General features: G+C 41.6%; 2 protein-coding genes and 1 pseudogene across 3 annotated transcripts in view; 2 read left to right on the top strand and 1 right to left on the bottom strand.

The window, feature by feature from the left end:
• Window positions 1-301, bottom strand: part of ORC1 (origin recognition complex subunit 1) — a 31,420-nt gene extending 31,119 nt beyond the window's left edge. The window contains exon 1 of one of the 2 annotated variants that reach the window (XM_024238021.3): window positions 164-301. The gene's annotated coding sequence lies outside the window, so the exon portion shown is untranslated. The remainder of the gene's footprint in view (window positions 1-163) is intronic. The other variant, XM_024238028.3, reaches the window with a different exon arrangement.
• Window positions 302-645: 344 nt separating this feature from the next.
• PRPF38A (pre-mRNA processing factor 38A) lies at window positions 646-14,967 on the top strand. Its single transcript, NM_001131620.1, is given in 10 exon segments — window positions 646-797; window positions 1,590-1,749; window positions 4,498-4,619; window positions 6,693-6,778; window positions 8,088-8,198; window positions 9,455-9,567; window positions 10,197-10,223; window positions 10,339-10,436; window positions 10,913-10,961; window positions 12,245-14,967. Coding segments are annotated over 10 exon segments (939 nt in total). The 5' UTR covers window positions 646-667; the 3' UTR covers window positions 12,288-14,967.
• On the top strand, window positions 7,020-7,100 carry LOC112131607 (small nucleolar RNA U13; annotated as a pseudogene).
• Window positions 14,968-17,095: the final 2,128 nt, after the last annotated feature.

Raw genomic sequence — 17,095 nt, 5'->3', positions numbered from 1 at the left:
GAACGCTCTTAACAGTTCAGAACAGGGCCTGGCACTGAACAGGCGCTTGGTACATGTCAGATGAAAGAATCAATGACTGGGTCTACAGAGAACGTCCTCAGTTTCAGAGGTTCCGATGCGCCCTCCCCCGAGTCCATCGCAGCCCGCGGGACGCCACACTCACCCGGCTCCAAAGCTTCCTCCGGCTAGCCGCAAGCTCTCCGTTTCCTACCGCCTCCGCTTCGAGAGCTCCGGGGGATGCGGCACCTCTAACCTGCACCAGCAGGGCTCCTTCTACAACTACGGGCCGAACGCCAGGACCAAAGCGTGTGTCTCGCTAGAAATGGAAAGAAGGTGGAAAGAGAAAAGAAAATTTCGCGCCAATCGGCGTGGCCCCGCCCCCAGACCGTCCCTTCGTTGCCACACCTACTAGCTCGCCCCGCCCACTCCGTACACCTAAGAGGGGCGCATGACGTACATCCGCTAACATGCAGCCGCCATCATTGATTCGATCGGAGACGGGGGACGCGGAAACCCTTTACACTGCGGTGTTTCCAGTTTCAAGATGGTCGCCTAAGCTGTTTAGTGAAATTTCTTCCACCTTTCTCCATTCCTCTAGGTGCTTTTTCTGAACCTGGATGTGACGCATTAAAGGATCCGACGGAAATAGAATTGAAGGCATTCTAAAATGGCTAACCGTACAGTGAAGGATGCGCACAGCATCCACGGCACCAACCCTCAATATCTGGTGGAGAAGATCATTCGAACGCGAATCTATGAGTCCAAGTACTGGAAAGAGGAGTGCTTTGGACTTACGGGTAAGTGGAAGCGCGCGGAGCGCCTCTCAGCCCCCTTGTAGCCCATTTCTCCTGACCGAGCGCCGGTAGGACTAGCGACTGGCCTCTGGGGGTGGTACTGGAGCGGAGTCTGTCGATCATTCAGAAAAATTTGCCTGCTAAGTGCCTCGTCTTGTGTTGAGTATTAGAAACACAGATGAATCTGATAAGGTCATATTCTGAAGGGTGTCTCATTTGGGTGTTGTGAGTTATTCCGTATTTAATGATAGCAGGCTGGGTTGCAACAGTGTTAAGCTCAGGGATCCGGATATAACACTTTGACACAATCTGTTGAAGGTCTTTAAGGACCTAACGTTAATATGCCTGAAACCAAATTCATGATCTTACTATTCTTAGATCTGGGCCGGTTCCAGTATTTATAAATATCAGTGCTTCAGAGAAGTCTTCCAGGTAATCTTCCGATTTGAATTGTGGCTTTAAATCCATGTCCTGTGACAATCTATGGACCTTGAGCAAGTCACTTTACCTTTCTTAGCCCTCATTTTCCTTACCTGGAAATAAGAACATTGCTAGAACTTTCTTCATGACTTGTTAAAAAAGGTTAAGTGAGATAATACGAAAAGTTTAGAAGGGTACCTATTTTATTATCCATTCTCAATGTATATTAGCTGTTGTCGTTACTGTTATTAATACACATTCGTTCTCCTAATATTACACTGTTGATGTATATTTAGGAGAACCAAAGCTTGAACTAACTCAACTCCAACTAGGAAGAGCTTAGCCCTAATATGTCACTCTATTTTTGTTTTTTAGCTGAACTTGTAGTCGATAAAGCCATGGAGTTAAGGTTTGTGGGTGGCGTCTATGGTGGCAACATAAAACCAACACCCTTTCTGTGTTTAACCTTGAAGATGCTTCAAATTCAGCCGGAGAAGGATATCATTGTAGAGTTTATCAAAAATGAAGATTTCAAGTGAGTGCAATGTTCACTAGCTAATATAAGAGGTTTAATTTTGGCGGTTCAGAATTGGGCTTTGGTTAAGAGGGGTGTACACAGTGTATCTCATTTCTGCAGAGTTCCACTCCAGATTTTTGCTTTTGAGCCCTTGAGTTTGTGTTTTTTGTTTGTTTGTTTTTTGTTTTGGAAACAGAGTCTCTCTGTGTTGCCCAGGCTGGAGTGCAGTGGTGCGATCTCGGCTCACTGCAACCCCCATTTCCTGGGTTCAAGTGATTCTCCTGTCTCAGCCTCCCGAGTAGCTGGGATTACAGGCATGTGCCATCATGCCTGGCTAATTTTTGTATTTTTAGTAGAGATGGGGTTTCACCATGTTGGCCAGGCTGGTCTCGAACTCCAGACTTCAGGTGATCCCCTCCCCCCTGGGCCTCCCAGAGTGCTGGGATTACAGGCATGAGCCACCACACCCTGCCAAGTTTGTATTTTATCTGTTCTGATTGTATTAATCTTCTACTTTACTTTCTCAGTTTTGGTAATTTTTCCCTGAAAAAGGATTTCACAAATTCACTAAATACATATTAAGCAAAAGTGAGTGCCTGATATGTTGGTAGGCACTGGACGCTCAGGGGTGAAAATCAAACAACAAAAGGTGATGGTTAAGAGGTGTAAGATCTGGGTTCACATCCAGATTCTGTTGCCCATTAACTGTGACATTGGAGAGGTTACTTAATTTTCTAAACTTTGCTTATCTGTAAAATGGTGACTATAATATAAGAGTGAAAGAGGGTAATGCATGCAGATCTCTGAACACAGCACTTGCTGCATGGTAAACACCTAGAAAATGTCAGCTTCTCATTACCTTATTACCCATTCTCAAGGAAATCACAGACAAGTATAGGAGACAGACATAATAGCTTCTTATGTGCCATGCTCTAAGGGCTTTGCATATAATAATTCATTTCACTTTCACAATAACCTTCTAAACTTTTAATCCCTATTCTACAGGAGAGGAAACTGAGGCACAGAGATTAATTAATTTTGCCCAAGTTCAAACAGCTAGTAAGTGGCAAATCTGGCTTCAGAGTTCATATTCTTTGCTACAGTATTCTGCTTCTCGTACAAAGAAACTATGAGTTTCAAAAGCCTCCTAGTTACCCAAGAGGAAATTTAAGTAGTTGGATATAGGAAAAAGGGAAGAGGAACAACTCTTTCTTTTTTGTTTGAGACGGAGTCTCGCTCTGTCGCCCAGGCTGGAGTGCAGTGGTGCAGTGTCGGCTCACTGCAAGCTCCGCCTCCCGAGTTCACACCATCCTCCTGCCTCAGCCTCCCAAGTAGCTGGGACTACAGGCGCCTACCACTACACCCAGCTACTTTTTTGTATTTTTACTAGAGACGGCATTTCACCGTGTTAGCCAGGATGGTCTCGATCTCCTGACCTCGTGATCCACCTGCCTCGGCCTCCCAAAGTGCTGGGATTACAGGCGTGAGCCACCGCCCCTGGCCGGAGTGACTCTTATAAAGCATTAACAGCTAGAAAATACCTAACTTTTGTTAGGCACTTTCTGTGTGCTCTGTGCTATACTTAGCACTTTAAATGCATTTCTTGTTTATATACCAAGCCATAAATTAGGTAGCATTATCTCCATTTTACAAGGATTGAGAAAACACATGATTTGACCAGTAGTGTCACAGACTTAGTAAATTATGGAGTCAGAATTTGAACCCAGATGACTTACTTTTTTCCAAAACCAGCAGTCATGTTTATGTGTACTTGTTCTTGTATTGTTATTAAATATATCTTCTACTTTGTTTTAAAATTCAGTATCTGGCCAGGTGTGGTGGCTCACACCTGTAATCCCAGCACTTTGGGAGGCCAAGGCAGGTGGATTGCTTGAGGTCAGGAGTTCGAGACCAGCCTGGCCAACATGGGGAAACCCCGTCTCTACTAAAAATACAAAAATAGGCCAGGCATGGTGGCTAACACCTGTAATCCCAGCACTTTGGGAGGCCAAGGCAGGCAGATCACCTGAGGTCAGGAGTTTGAGACTAGCCTGGCCAACATGGCAAAACTGGTCTCTACTAAAAATACAAAAATTAGGCCGGGTGTGGTGGCACATGCCTATAATCCCAGCTACTTGGGAGGCTGAGGCAGGAGAATTTCTTGAACCCAGGAGGTGGAGGCTGCAGTGAGTTGAGATCGTGCCACTGCACTCCAGCCTGGGCAACAGAGCAAGATTCTGTCTCAAGAAATAAATACATAAATAAAAATACAAAAATTAGCTGGGCATGGTGGCGGGCGCCTGTAATCCTCGCTACTCAGAGGCTGAGGCAGGAGAATTGCTTGATCCCAGGAGGCGGAGGTTGCAGTGAGCCAAGATGGTGCCACTGCACTGCAGCCTGGGCAACAGAGCAAGACTCTGCCTTAAAAAATACAATAAAATAAAATTCAGTATTTCTTTTGATTCTTTGATTCTTAGAGTAATCCTGTGAGGTAAATAGGTTTTATTCTAGTTTTACTGATGATATATTTGAAAGTTGATCAATATGTATGATGTTCCCACAGCCATAAATGGTAGCATGGGAACTTGAACCCAGGTCTCCATATTTTAGCTGTCTGTCTTCTGCTGCATTCTACCTCCACAATTGCAGCTTTCTTACCTGCCAAAGAGAAGAACATGTTTATCCACTACTGTCATGAGAACAGCTAGTTGTAAAACTCAGGAACTTCTAGGATGGCCTGTTGTTTCACTGTCATCTGTCTATCAGGTATGTCCGCATGCTGGGGGCACTTTACATGAGGCTGACAGGCACTGCAATTGATTGCTACAAGTACTTGGAGCCTTTGTACAATGACTATCGAAAAATCAAGAGCCAGAACCGAAATGGGGGTGAGTATGGTGCTAAGTCTCCTGATTGTCATTTTGAAGCCAGTTTTTATTTCACTAGTACATTGTCATAGACAGTGTGAATGCTCCTCTTCATCTGCATTGTTACTGCCTCTATGCAGGTTTTCCCTTGTCCCTCATGGGAGTTTTCAGTCTGACTACTAGCTTCGTGTTGGCCTTCCCCAGCCTGCCTCTGTCTGCCTCCCTTTCCAAGTGCATCTTATGTTAATCCCTGCCTTGCATCATATGCCCCCTTTACATGTGCTCCATCCCAAAAGATCTAGCTGCAGAATGGCTTCTCCATAAAAACCTTCCCCAGCCCTCTCAGACAAAATTAGTTCTCCATATTTTACATTTTCACAGTTCTTTCTACTGGCCTCTCCTCTAGCACTGTAATTCACACTGCAGCATATAAGACTACTCATTTTTATACAGGAATCCCACTGAAAAATAAGTATATCCAAGAGAGGCAGCTCCATACCTTCTACAAAGAGATTACTTAATGAGCTAAGGAGGGATTCCAGGTAATACAGTCAAAACCTTTTCTCACTTGGTGTCATAACAGAAGATAGGAACATTTACCTTTCCCCCTACATGTATCATTAAACAGTAGAAGGTTAAGAATATGAGGCCAAGCACGGTGTCTCACACCTCTAATCCCAGCACTTTAGGAGGCCAAGGCGGGCAGATCACTTGAGGTCAGGAGTTTGAGACCAGCCTCGTCAATATGGTGAAATCCTGTCTCTACTAGAACTACAGAAATTAGCAGGGTGTGGAGGTGCACACCTGTAATCCCAGCTACTCAGGAGGCTGAGGCAGGAGAATCCCTTGAACCAGGAGGTGGAAGTTGCAGTGAGCCGAGATCGCGCCGCTGTATTCCAGCCTGGGCAACAGAGCGAGACTCCATCTTAAAAAAATAGAATTTGGTATTATACTTTAAACTTATTAATTCATTCATTGAACAAATACATATTAAGTGCCATTGACATGTCACATACTGTGCTATGTGGTGTAAATACCATGGTGAACAAGATGGACATGGTCACGGCCATGATGGAGTTATTTATTTATTAGTTTATTACATAAACTAAATTTCTGAACCTATTGACATTGTGGGTCATATAATTTTTGTGTGAGGATTGGCTTGTGCATCACAGAATGAGTAGCAGTATCTCTAGCCTCTACCCACTAGGTGGAAGTAACACCTCCTTCTAAGTAGGGGATGGGCATGTGCAAAATTGCCCATGGTTGAGAACCCCAGAAGTGAGGTAATGTTTACCATGGAAGTTCTCAAAAGCTATATATGTATATGTATGTGTATGTGTATGTGTATATATATGTATTTGTATATATGTATATACACACACATACACATTTTATATATATAATTATATTTACATACAAATAAATATACATAATTATATATAATTTATATATAACATAATTTATACATATATATGTATAATTTTTTTTTTTTTTTTGAGACAGAGTCTCGCTCTGTTGCCCAGGCTGGAGTGTAGTGGTGTGGTCTCAGGTCACTGCAACCTCTGTCTCCCAGGTTCAAATAATTCTCCTGCCTCAGCCTCTTGAGTAGCTGGGATTACATGTGCCCACCACCATGCCCAGCTAATTTTTGTATTTTTAGTAGAGATGGGGTCTCGCCATGTTGGCCAGGCCTGTCTTGAACTCCTAACCTCAAGTGATCTGCCTGCCTTGGCCTCCCAAAGTGCTGGGATTACAGGCGTGAGCCACCACTCCTAGCCAATTCTCAAAAGCTATCACTCCATGTGCCATATAAGATACATGTTCTAAATTCAGAAACATTGCAGGTTCAGATGAGAAATTATATTTGAGTTATATGATCTCTTCAAGATCATCCCTACATAATTCAGGACTGTTTGTGCTTGTTTTTGTGTTTGTCTCCTGCTAATTGGGACATCTTCATTCATCCCTTAATCTCTTCTAAAGAGGCCTAGCACATAGATGTCCTGATATGAGGTCTTAACACTTCTTTTACTTTTTGGCATCTAAATCTGTTATTTCCAGGTTGTTTGCTCTAATGACTTTTTCTTGCAGAGTTTGAATTGATGCATGTTGATGAGTTTATTGATGAACTATTGCACAGTGAGAGAGTCTGTGATATCATTCTGCCCCGACTACAGGTAAGAAATAAAAGTCTCTTACCAGAGGCACCCTTCTCTTCCTAGACAGGCAGACAGACAAACACATACACACAGCTTAAACACTGAAGCCTGTGGATCTTATGGGTCCTCTTAATGAATAGTCTTCCTGTCTGGGAGTCCCAAGATAGTGGATTGGGAGTGAGAGGAAAATAGATAAAATATTTGAAGGGCAGGGCTTTAAAAGTGAATAGTTTAAAACAAGGAAACTTTGTTTTTCTCCATCCTTTTGTAGTTCACGTGCATGTGTGAGTTGTGCCTCCCTCAAACCTTGTTACAACGTCAGCACATTACCCGTCTATCATGAAAAAAGAAATTTATTCAGGATGTTACATCAAGGGTATTGTAGCTAGAGTAGGTAGGGATTTTTTAACTTCATGAGCATTTTTTTTCAAACTAATCTTCATGTAAAAAGCCAGGACATAAAACAGATAAAAATAGGGCCAGGAGTGGGAGACTGAGCCCTTAATTCCTTAAACTTGCCTTCACCATCCTGCTTCCCTTTCCTAGTGATAAACGACTATCCATGAGGCATCTTTTCAGGAAATGAGTGTGATACAGCTCTCCTGTTCCATGTTGGCACTGTAGGGCATGTAGTGGAAAGAATGAGATTATAAATTTGAAAACCTACTTTGAGGGCCCAATTCTTATAGCAAGACAATGTCTTGCTATGTTGCCCAGGCTGTTCTTAAACTCCTGGGCTCAAGGGATCTTCCTACCTCAGTCTCCCAAAGAGCTGGGACCACGGGTACATGCCACTACATTTAGCCATTTGGCATCTTTGAAATCAGCTTTGCCTCTCTGATCCTTAGCCACTCAAATAAACATTGCTAAGCCATATCCCAGATTAAAATGGAACCAGTTCAAAATGCATGAATATCAACAGCTCCCGAGATCCTGGGTCTACTGGAGATTTGGTGCTACTTAAGGGCTAGACCTCTTCTAGTGGAACTACCAGCCATGAACTTATTAGCCCTTGGATTTTCTCTGTGTATGAAGCCCTTTTGGTTCTAGGCTATACCTATACTGATTGATATTCCCATGACTTTAGAGTGTAAGATACAGGGAATAGAGTCAATAGAAAATGAAGATGTTCTCTTCAGGTTTGTATTTATGTTTATAGGAGAACTTTATAGATTTCAGGTCTATTAAACTTGTTACGAAAATCTTGAACTGTCTTTGAAATGAAATTGCCTCAGCTGTTGCTCCTTGGAACCCTGAAGCCCTGTGTTGAGGTTTCAAGAAATAGGGAAATGGCAACAACTCCCAACTCTCATCATGTTCTCTGTAGAAACGCTATGTATTAGAGGAAGCTGAGCAACTGGAGCCTCGAGTTAGTGCTCTGGAAGAGGACATGGATGATGTGGAGTCCAGTGAAGAGGAAGAAGAGGAGGATGAGAAGGTCAGGCACCTGAGACTTTTATGGTTGTAGGGGAGGGAGTAATAGAAAATGGGAATGGTTTTTTGTTTTTAGACTTTAATTTTTAACTCTATTGGCCAGGCGTGGTCGCTCAAGCCTGTAATCATAGCACTTTGGGAGGCCAAGGCGAACGGATTACCAGAGGTCAGGAGTTCAAGACCAGCCTGGCCAACATGGTGGTGAAACCTCGTCTCTACTAAAAATACAAAAATTAGCCAGCGTTGTGATGGGTGCCTGTAATCCTAGCTACCCAGGAGGCTGAGGCAGCAGAGTCGCTTGAACCCGGGAGGTGGAGGTTGCAGTGAGCCAAGATCGCACCACTGCACTCCAGCCTGGGTGAAAGTGAGACTCCGTCTCAAAAAAAAATTTTTTTTTTTAACTCTAACCAAAAACAATATTTCCTTATTAAAAGCACCTCAGCTCTGCCATATACTAGTGGTATAATCTTACGCAAATTACTTAAATTTAGTTTTCTTCTATGTAAAGTGAGGTTAATGATACTTTTTTCCCCAAGACTGTTAAAAGTATTAAATAAGATTATAAACTTAAAGCCCTTAGCAGAGTATTGGCACATTATAATTGCCTAATAAATGGTGGCAGCTATTAAGTACTTGGAAAGAAATAACACTTTCATAATTGCACCTATCCTAAGGAATAAGCCTTGTTTAGGAGGGGGAAAATGTCAACCGCATAGTCATGTTCTTTCAGTACTAGTTACAGTGCTGAAAAGTTGAAAACAACCAAGCTGCCCAGTTGTTTCAGGAAGCAGTCAAACTTTTTTTTTTTGAGATAGGGTCTTGCTCTGTTGCCCAGGCTGAGGTGCAGTGGCTCACTGCATTCTCGGCCTCCCAGGCTCAAGCAATCCTCCCATCTCAGCCTCCCAAGTAGCTGGAACTACAGGCGTGTGCCAGCATACCTGGCTAATTTGTGTATTTTTTTTTTGTAGAGATGGGATTTCACCGTGTTGCCCAGGCTGCAGATAAACTAAACATATATACACACACACACACAGGTCCGTTTCTGTTCCCTCTCCTATGAGTCATTTTGGCTGCTTATGTAGCTCATAAGTTTTGTTAGTTAATAGGGTAAGTGACTCCCTCTTTGTAGTCAGGTTACTGTGCTTTAAAGTCACATGGAGATGGACTTTGGGACAAGATGGGGCATGAAGTATAATTAGTGTTCCTAGATGGCTCTTTATAAGCCTGTGCCTTTCAATGACCCAGTCATCTTGTTTCCAGTTGGAAAGAGTGCCATCACCTGATCACCGCCGGAGAAGCTACCGAGACTTGGACAAGCCCCGTCGCTCTCCCACACTGCGCTACAGAAGGAGTAGGAGCCGGTCTCCCAGAAGGTAAAGCCTAGTCATTGGCCTTTTCCCAGAAGATTTTGAGAACTGTAGCCTAGAAGTTTGGATTTTAGAGAAGGAAAAATGCCAGTCTATAGAGAATGTTTGCCCAATATATTAGTTATCTGTTGCTGCAAAACAACCACCTATAAAACCTCATTGGCAGACAACAGTAACCATTTGTTCCTTTCACAAGTCTGCAGTCAATGATTTAAGCAGAGCTTGGATAGGCAGTTTTTTAAGTACCTGTTTTGTTGTCGGCTGTCTACTGGCTGGTATGGAATTGCCTTAGCTTGGATGACAGGGGAAATTTCTCTTCTCTGTGTCATCCTCCAGCAGGCTAAATTGGGCATATTCTCATGGTAGTGGCAGAACTCAAGAGCAAACAAACCCGGTCATGCAAATGTTTTTCCAGTATCTGCTTTTATCACATTTGCAAATATCCCATTAGCCAAAGCGAGTCATGTCGCCAGTCCTAAAGTTAGAATGGGAGGGTGCTAGAGTTACATGACAAAAGACATGGATACAGAGAAGGGTGATACAGAGAAGCGTGAAGGATAAGATTGGAGCCGTTTTTGCAATCTACAACATCCAGTGCGCTAACCTAGGCTTTCTTCTTCCTCTCCTCTTTATAGGCGGAGTCGATCTCCCAAAAGGAGAAGGTAGGCCTTCAGTCATTTGTGATGAAGGATAGGGCTTTTGGGGAGGGGGTGGTGGTATTGATGTTGTATGTATATTGCTAACCAGATCTGGTAGTCTGACCAGTCTTTTCTACAGCCCCTCCCCTCGCCGAGAAAGGCATCGGAGCAAGAGTCCAAGACGTCACCGCAGCAGGTCCCGAGATCGGCGGCACAGATCCCGTTCCAAGTCACCAGGTAAAGCATGTGGGCCTTTTGCCACAGGTTGTCTTAACAAAGAAATGTAAAAGGAGTAGTTAGCCTCCTGCAGTACAGGAGTGCCTGACTGTACTGCCTAACAGAAAAGCAAATGGACATAGAATTTGAAAATTAAGGTTCACAGCTTGACTGTCACTTATAAGCTTTGCTGATAAGGTTTGCTTCAGTTTTTTCATCTAAAATTATAGGAATAAGATCTAACCTAATAGTGAAAACCCAATATGATGTTTGTGAAATTAGCCATAAAGCCCTTGAATGTATATGTATTTGAACTGGTTTCATTATTACTTTCTTTGCTCCCTCTTCCTCCACTAATTCAGAGTTGCTTCCACTAAGAGGTGTCCCCTGCACAGGCCAAAAGAATATTAAGTCAATGGCAGGTATTAGGGGAGGTGAGAATGACAGTTTAATGAGTAGAAGGGTAGGATCTTATGCAATGGCTTTTTCTTCCCCAGGTCATCACCGTAGTCACAGACACAGGAGCCACTCAAAGTCTCCCGAAAGGTAATGAATTGACCTCTATTTTAACTTTACAGAAATAGTCCAAATTACAACTAATTGGACCTGAAATTTTCTTGTTTTGTTGGGGGATGTTAGGAATTCTTCTTCATTACAAGACAAAATTGGTCTATTGCTTTGAGAATTACTGGGGTTAGATAACTTTTTTTTCTTTTTTTTTTTTTTTTGAGAACTGAGTTTCGTGCTTGTCTCCCAAGCTGGAGTGCAGTGGCGTGAACTTGGCTCACTGCAGCCTCTGCCTCCCGGGTTCAAGCTGATACCTGTTTTGCTTTGTTTTGCTTTACAGGATTGCAGCTTTGGATAATGGATGAGCTTTGGTCTCAGAAAACATGGGGTTTAGTCCCAGGTTTTGAAACTTAACAGTTGAGTGACCTTGGACAAGTCACTTTCATTTGATAAGATTTCATTAGAAACCCCCACGTGCCATATACTGTTGGGTGCACTCTTTTTTTTTTTTTTTTTTTTTTTTTTTTTTGAGACAGAGTCTCGCTCTGTCGCCCAGGCTGGAGTGCAGTGGCGCAATCTCAGCTCACTGCAAGCTCCACCTCCTGGGCTCACGCCATTCTCCTGCCTCAGCCTCTCGAGTAGCTGGGACTACAGGCACCCGCCACCACGCTTGGCTAATTTTTTATATTTTTAGTAGAGACGGGGTTTCACCATTTTAGCCAGGATGGTCTCAATCTGACCTTGTGATCCGCCCACCTCGGTCTCCCAAAGTGCTGGGATTACAGGCGTGAGCCACCGTGCCCGGCCTGTTGGGTGCACTCTTAACCTCTGAGAGGTCATTTTCTCAATGGTAAAATTTGGATAGTAATGCCTGACTCAAGAGTGTTGCTCTGAATCAAAAAAATACCAAGCCGTTTAATGAATACTGAGTGTCAGCTCCATCCCTATCAATGTCAGCATACCAAGGTCTTTCTCAGGACTTTTTTTTTTTTTTTGAGATGGAGTCTCACTCTGTCATTGAGGCTGGAGTGCAATGGCCCAATCTCGGCTCACAGCAACCTCCACCTCCCGGGTTCAAGCAATTCTCCTGTCCCAGCCTCCCGAGTAGCTGGGATTACAGGCGCCCGCCGCCATGCTCGGCTAATTTTTGTACTTTTAGTAAAGACAGGGTTTCACCACGTTGGCCAGGCTGGTCTCGGATTCCTGACCTCAGGTGATCTGCCTGCCTTGGCCTCCCAAAGTGCTGAGATTACAGGCGTGAGCCACCGTGCCTGGCTGCCCAGCTTCTTAATATAATTATTTATATTGTGTTGCCATTTCAGGTCTAAGAAGAGCCACAAGAAGAGCCGGAGAGGGAATGAGTAATGGACTCAGTTTGGTTTTAGTCCACATGGCCTCCTGTGGATATGAGGATATCTGTCTATCTGGAAGGATTAAGATCTCCCCCAGGCAGCTATAAGAATATTTTAGTTTTTTTCTTATCAAGTTTCTCAACCTTTATTTTTAATGAAGGAGGTGCTGAGTTTTGTATCTTTTTAATCATAATCAACATCAGTTTTTGACCCAACTAACCTTGACCGTATTCAAACTTATGAGAGTAGAAAGGATCTGGAGTTTGGGGATATGAATGACAAGAAAAGGATGTGGCCACCTGATGACCCTTTCCCTTTTTATTAAACCGGACACACCTGTTTCCCATTTCGCTGTAGTTTAGTTTTTGGTTTGTTGTGGTTGGAACTGCTTTGAGAATCCTGGGATTTGTGCTGCTGCTATTATTCAAAGATCAAAGGAGTAAAACAGAGTAGCTCCTAACTTTTTTCCAGCAGCAGCAAGTGGTAATAAACATGAAAACTGGTTTGTAGCAGTTTTGAAAGAACAGGATGCATTCAAATGTAAGGCTTCTTCTGGATCATTAAAGCCAGTTTCATCAAACAGTTCAACAGAGAGCGGCACTTAATACCCTTTATACAGCCCATTTTTTCATAGTTTCATTTGTTCTTGCCCATAAGCTTGAAATCCAGGTTAAGGTATCCAGCCTTTATCATATAAGCATTGACATTATCCAGGCCTAGTCAGTAGCAGTAGGGTAACAGGATTGAAAAAGATTTGATGGAGAGGAAAGTAAATAATATTAGTCATGGTTTTGACTTAAATTGCTAGACAGTCGTGCCATTCACAAAGTCAGAAAATACAGCAGGAAGAGACAGCTTTTAGAGGGGCAGAGAATTAGAGGATTGTGGTAGTAATGAAAATGATGCATTCAGTTTAACAAGTTTAATTTGAGACAGCTATGGTATAGCTAAAAACAAAAGCCCATAAGTTGGAGATAGGGACCAGAGTTTAACATAGCGATCTAGGCCAGAATTGACAATGTTTAAGTAATTGTGGAATCTGTCAATAAGACTTCCCAGAGTGTTTATATATATCAGAAATGCACACAACAGAACCACAGGCAACACCAACACAGGAAGAAATAGAAGTCATGTATTGAAAACTGGAATGGCCCATTCAGAAGGACAGGAGAATTAGGAGAGAGTGAGTGAAAGAAGCCAAGGGTCAAGAATGCAGAAGCAAAGGAAGGACTAAAAAGCCTCCACGGACATCAATAACCAAGAGATTATTAAGATCTTTGCTAGAAGAGTTCCTTTACCTGTACTTAACTCCCTTAAAGAGAAAAGTGATGGAATGACTTCCTGCAACTGTAGTCCCAGCAGGAACTGTGAAGACCAACTGCCCTGCAGGATCCAGTTTTTCTTGGGAGGTTGTATCTGGTCATAAGGTAAACATTCTATATATTCTATGCCTGCTCTAGAATTGAAAGACTTCTGCAGCAGTATTAAAGCATTTTTTAATCTCATTTGAGCTTTCATATTCTTCAGTGATTCCTTTCATAATACCTGAGTTAATAAAAGTGGTCTGAAAGAGCTCTTATGGTTCCTGATACAACTATATAGGACTACCTTTTAAGATTAAATATAAGCATCTCTACGTAAATGTATTACAGTGTCATAGCAGTTATTTCTTTATGAAAGTGATCTAGGTAGAAAGAAATGTCTTCTGGCATGGACAGAAATGACCCATGGACCAACCAAGCTGTCATCCAGTACACTCTTAAAATAAAACTTTATCTTAAAATATGTTTTAAAGTAAAAATAAACCCACACACAAAGCCCAATAAATTTTAGTAACAGAAATAAACCTCCCCAAACAAACATTAAAACATACTTGTTTAGACGTATGGTAATATGTGGACCAAAATTGAGGTACCACAGCCAATCAATAGCAGGAAGGAGAATGTCCCTATTCTTTAATTAGAAGAAGGAGGTAAGAGTAAGACATGTTGCATGTCTGTAGACATTGTTTTGATAAAATTACACAGGAGATGGAGCTTGAGGACAAACCTTGCTGTAAGGCTCTTTCTGTCATCTATGTGCTTGCCTATGGATGAAGCATTTTAAACTTTTTGACTACAGCATACATTTTAAAAACGTCTTTTACATCTTACCTCTCTACACATCTGTATTCTGTACTGAGACAAATTTCAGGAAAGAATACTTACTACGCAAAGTGAATTCTGGTATTTCCTACTTGATAAGTTTTTAATATTGGATGAAACCACTTAATCGATTTCACTTCCAATAATTTGAAATACACAGACTTAAAAGCTTTGCCATAGGGCACAATCTCGCCTTTTAATACTAAGAAATTAAGGGAGATGTGTTCCAAGGGGCAAAAGAAATAATGCATTTTTGGCCAGGTGCAGTGGCTCACGCCTGTAATCCCAGCACTTTGGGAGGCCGAGGCGGGCAGATCACCTGAGGTCAGGAGTTTGAGACCAGCCTGGCCAACATGGAGAAACCCTGTCTCTACTAAAAAATACAAAATTAGCCGGGCATGGTGGCGCATGCCTGTAATCCCAGTTACTCGGGAGGCTGAGGCAGGAAAATCACTTGAACCCGGGAGGCAGAGGATGTGGTGAGCTGAGATCGTGCCACTGCACTTCAGCCTGGGCAAAAAGAGCGAAACTCCATCTCAAAAAAAAAAAGAAAGAAAGAAAAATAATGGGTTTGGTGAGAGGGTTCCAATATTAACAACCCAACTTCAAGCTCATTCCTCTAACCTCTTCGTGTTATTCTTCAGTAGACCGAAGTTTAAATAAGCATTATTTAGAAAAGAATGATGACAGATTGCCCACTCCCTCAAAAAGGTTAATGTGACAGAAATTCTCCACATGCTCAAAAAAGACAGCAGACATGATCTCTTTAAAAAAAAAAGGTTCAAAAGAGATTAAGAGATGGAAAATAAGATTGGTGGAGTTTAAAGGCCTTATACTAGAAACCACAAAACATAAAACAGCACAGAGAAAATAGGCTGGAGGAAATAAAAAATGGAAAAGAGAAATATGTAGAATAAGGAAATATTCTGAAGGTTTAAAAAGAATTGGCCAGGCGCGGTGGCTCACGCCTGTAATCCCAGCACTTTGGGAGGCCGAGGCAGACGGATCATGAGGTCAGGAGATAGAGACCATCAAGGCTAACACAGTGAAACCCATCTCTACTAAAAATACAAAAAATTAGCTGGGCGTGCTGGCGGGCGGAGCTACTAGGGAGGCTGAGGCTGGAGAATGGCGTGAATCCGGGAGGCGGAGCTTGCAGTGAGCCGAGATCGCGCCATTGCACTCCAGCCTGGGCAACAGAGTGAAACTCCGTCTCAAAAAGAAAAAATAATTAAATGGGGTCAGGATGGTCTCAGATCTTATAACAAAAAGGCAATGAAGCAAAAGGCTCCAAAGGTTTGAGAAAAAGTGTGCCAGAAATTTTATACTTTGCCAAAGTTGTCTTAAAATACAAAGGCTATAGATGTTCTCAAGTCTGTAAGAACTTAAAAGTACAAATCATGAGATTCTTTGGGAAAAAACCGCCCAATAATGAAATTCAACTAAAGAAGAAATGAATCAAATTAAGGACTTAGGAACAAAGAATCAGTAAAAGGAGTGTTTAGTAAACACTTCAGAAACTTTAAAAATAATGGGCAATGATTATAAAGTCAAAATTAAATATTATGAACACTGTCTATATAGAAATAACAAGTAGAGTGTGCTGGTTTCATCTTTCATGGCAGGAATCACGTACAGTCTCTAATTAAAACATACATGAAGCTAGAAAAAAAAATAGCCTCTTTATTGTTTTCCGTAATTGTCCTTAATTTTAGGAGAAATCTTACAAGACTAGATTCTCTTGTGGGAAAAAAGTATTTAAATTGAGCATTTTTTCAGTTTCACACTTGTTTTCCTTTTGTTAATTTGCTAATTTGTTAAATATAGCATATGAGCCCACTTTTGTAAAACTATTTGTATATATGTGCCTGTATGATTAAGAGAGAGGGTTGGAATGAATGAAGTTCACCAGATAGTACTTCTTTCTGGTACTTCTTTCTGGCTGATGAACTTTTGAGTGATTTTTAAACTTTGTACTTTTATATAATGCTTATTTTCTTTTTACAATAAACATGTTAATTTCTACAAGGAAGAAATGAGTTGTTGGGAGTTAAAAGCTTTTTTATAAGCATACCAACACATTTTACATATTGTTTTTATAAGCATACCAACACATTACATATCAATCTGTAGAAAGGAACTACAGATTGATAACCACTTTTATGAAGGGCAGTTTGGCAATATGTAGCAGGAACCTTGGAACTTTTGATCCTTTTACCCAGTAATCCCACTTACAGGAATTCACCCTAATAGAATAATTACATGTACACACAAATAACTTTATCCCATCATCATTTTACACATTATATATATAATATGTATATATAAGAATAACTGGAAACAGCAAAAATGTCCATCTGTAGGGGATATAAACAAATATACAGTACATATTTATATTTTTAATCCTAATGTCAAGGGAAAATACTAATCTCCATGTTATTAAACAGAACATTTCAAAACAATTTGATCTTAAATGTGTGTGTTCTCCCTGTATAAGATTGATAATTTTCTACTTAACTGCTCTACAATGAATCTGAACTCATAATCTACTTTGCAAACTTAAAATCTGAGTTTCTACTGTATCAATTTTAAACTACATAGGTTTTTCAACAGAACAGTTTTGCCAATTATTGAACACTGGCAGTTACTGAAGGAGGGCAACTGAGATGCTGAAAAC

The sequence above is a fragment of the Pongo abelii genome, chromosome 1 (genome assembly GCF_028885655.2).
Source record: "Pongo abelii isolate AG06213 chromosome 1, NHGRI_mPonAbe1-v2.0_pri, whole genome shotgun sequence".
Classification (NCBI taxonomy): domain Eukaryota; kingdom Metazoa; phylum Chordata; class Mammalia; order Primates; family Hominidae; genus Pongo; species Pongo abelii.
Note: the sequence above shows the minus strand (reverse complement) of the source record. Positions and strands in the feature narration are given on the sequence as shown.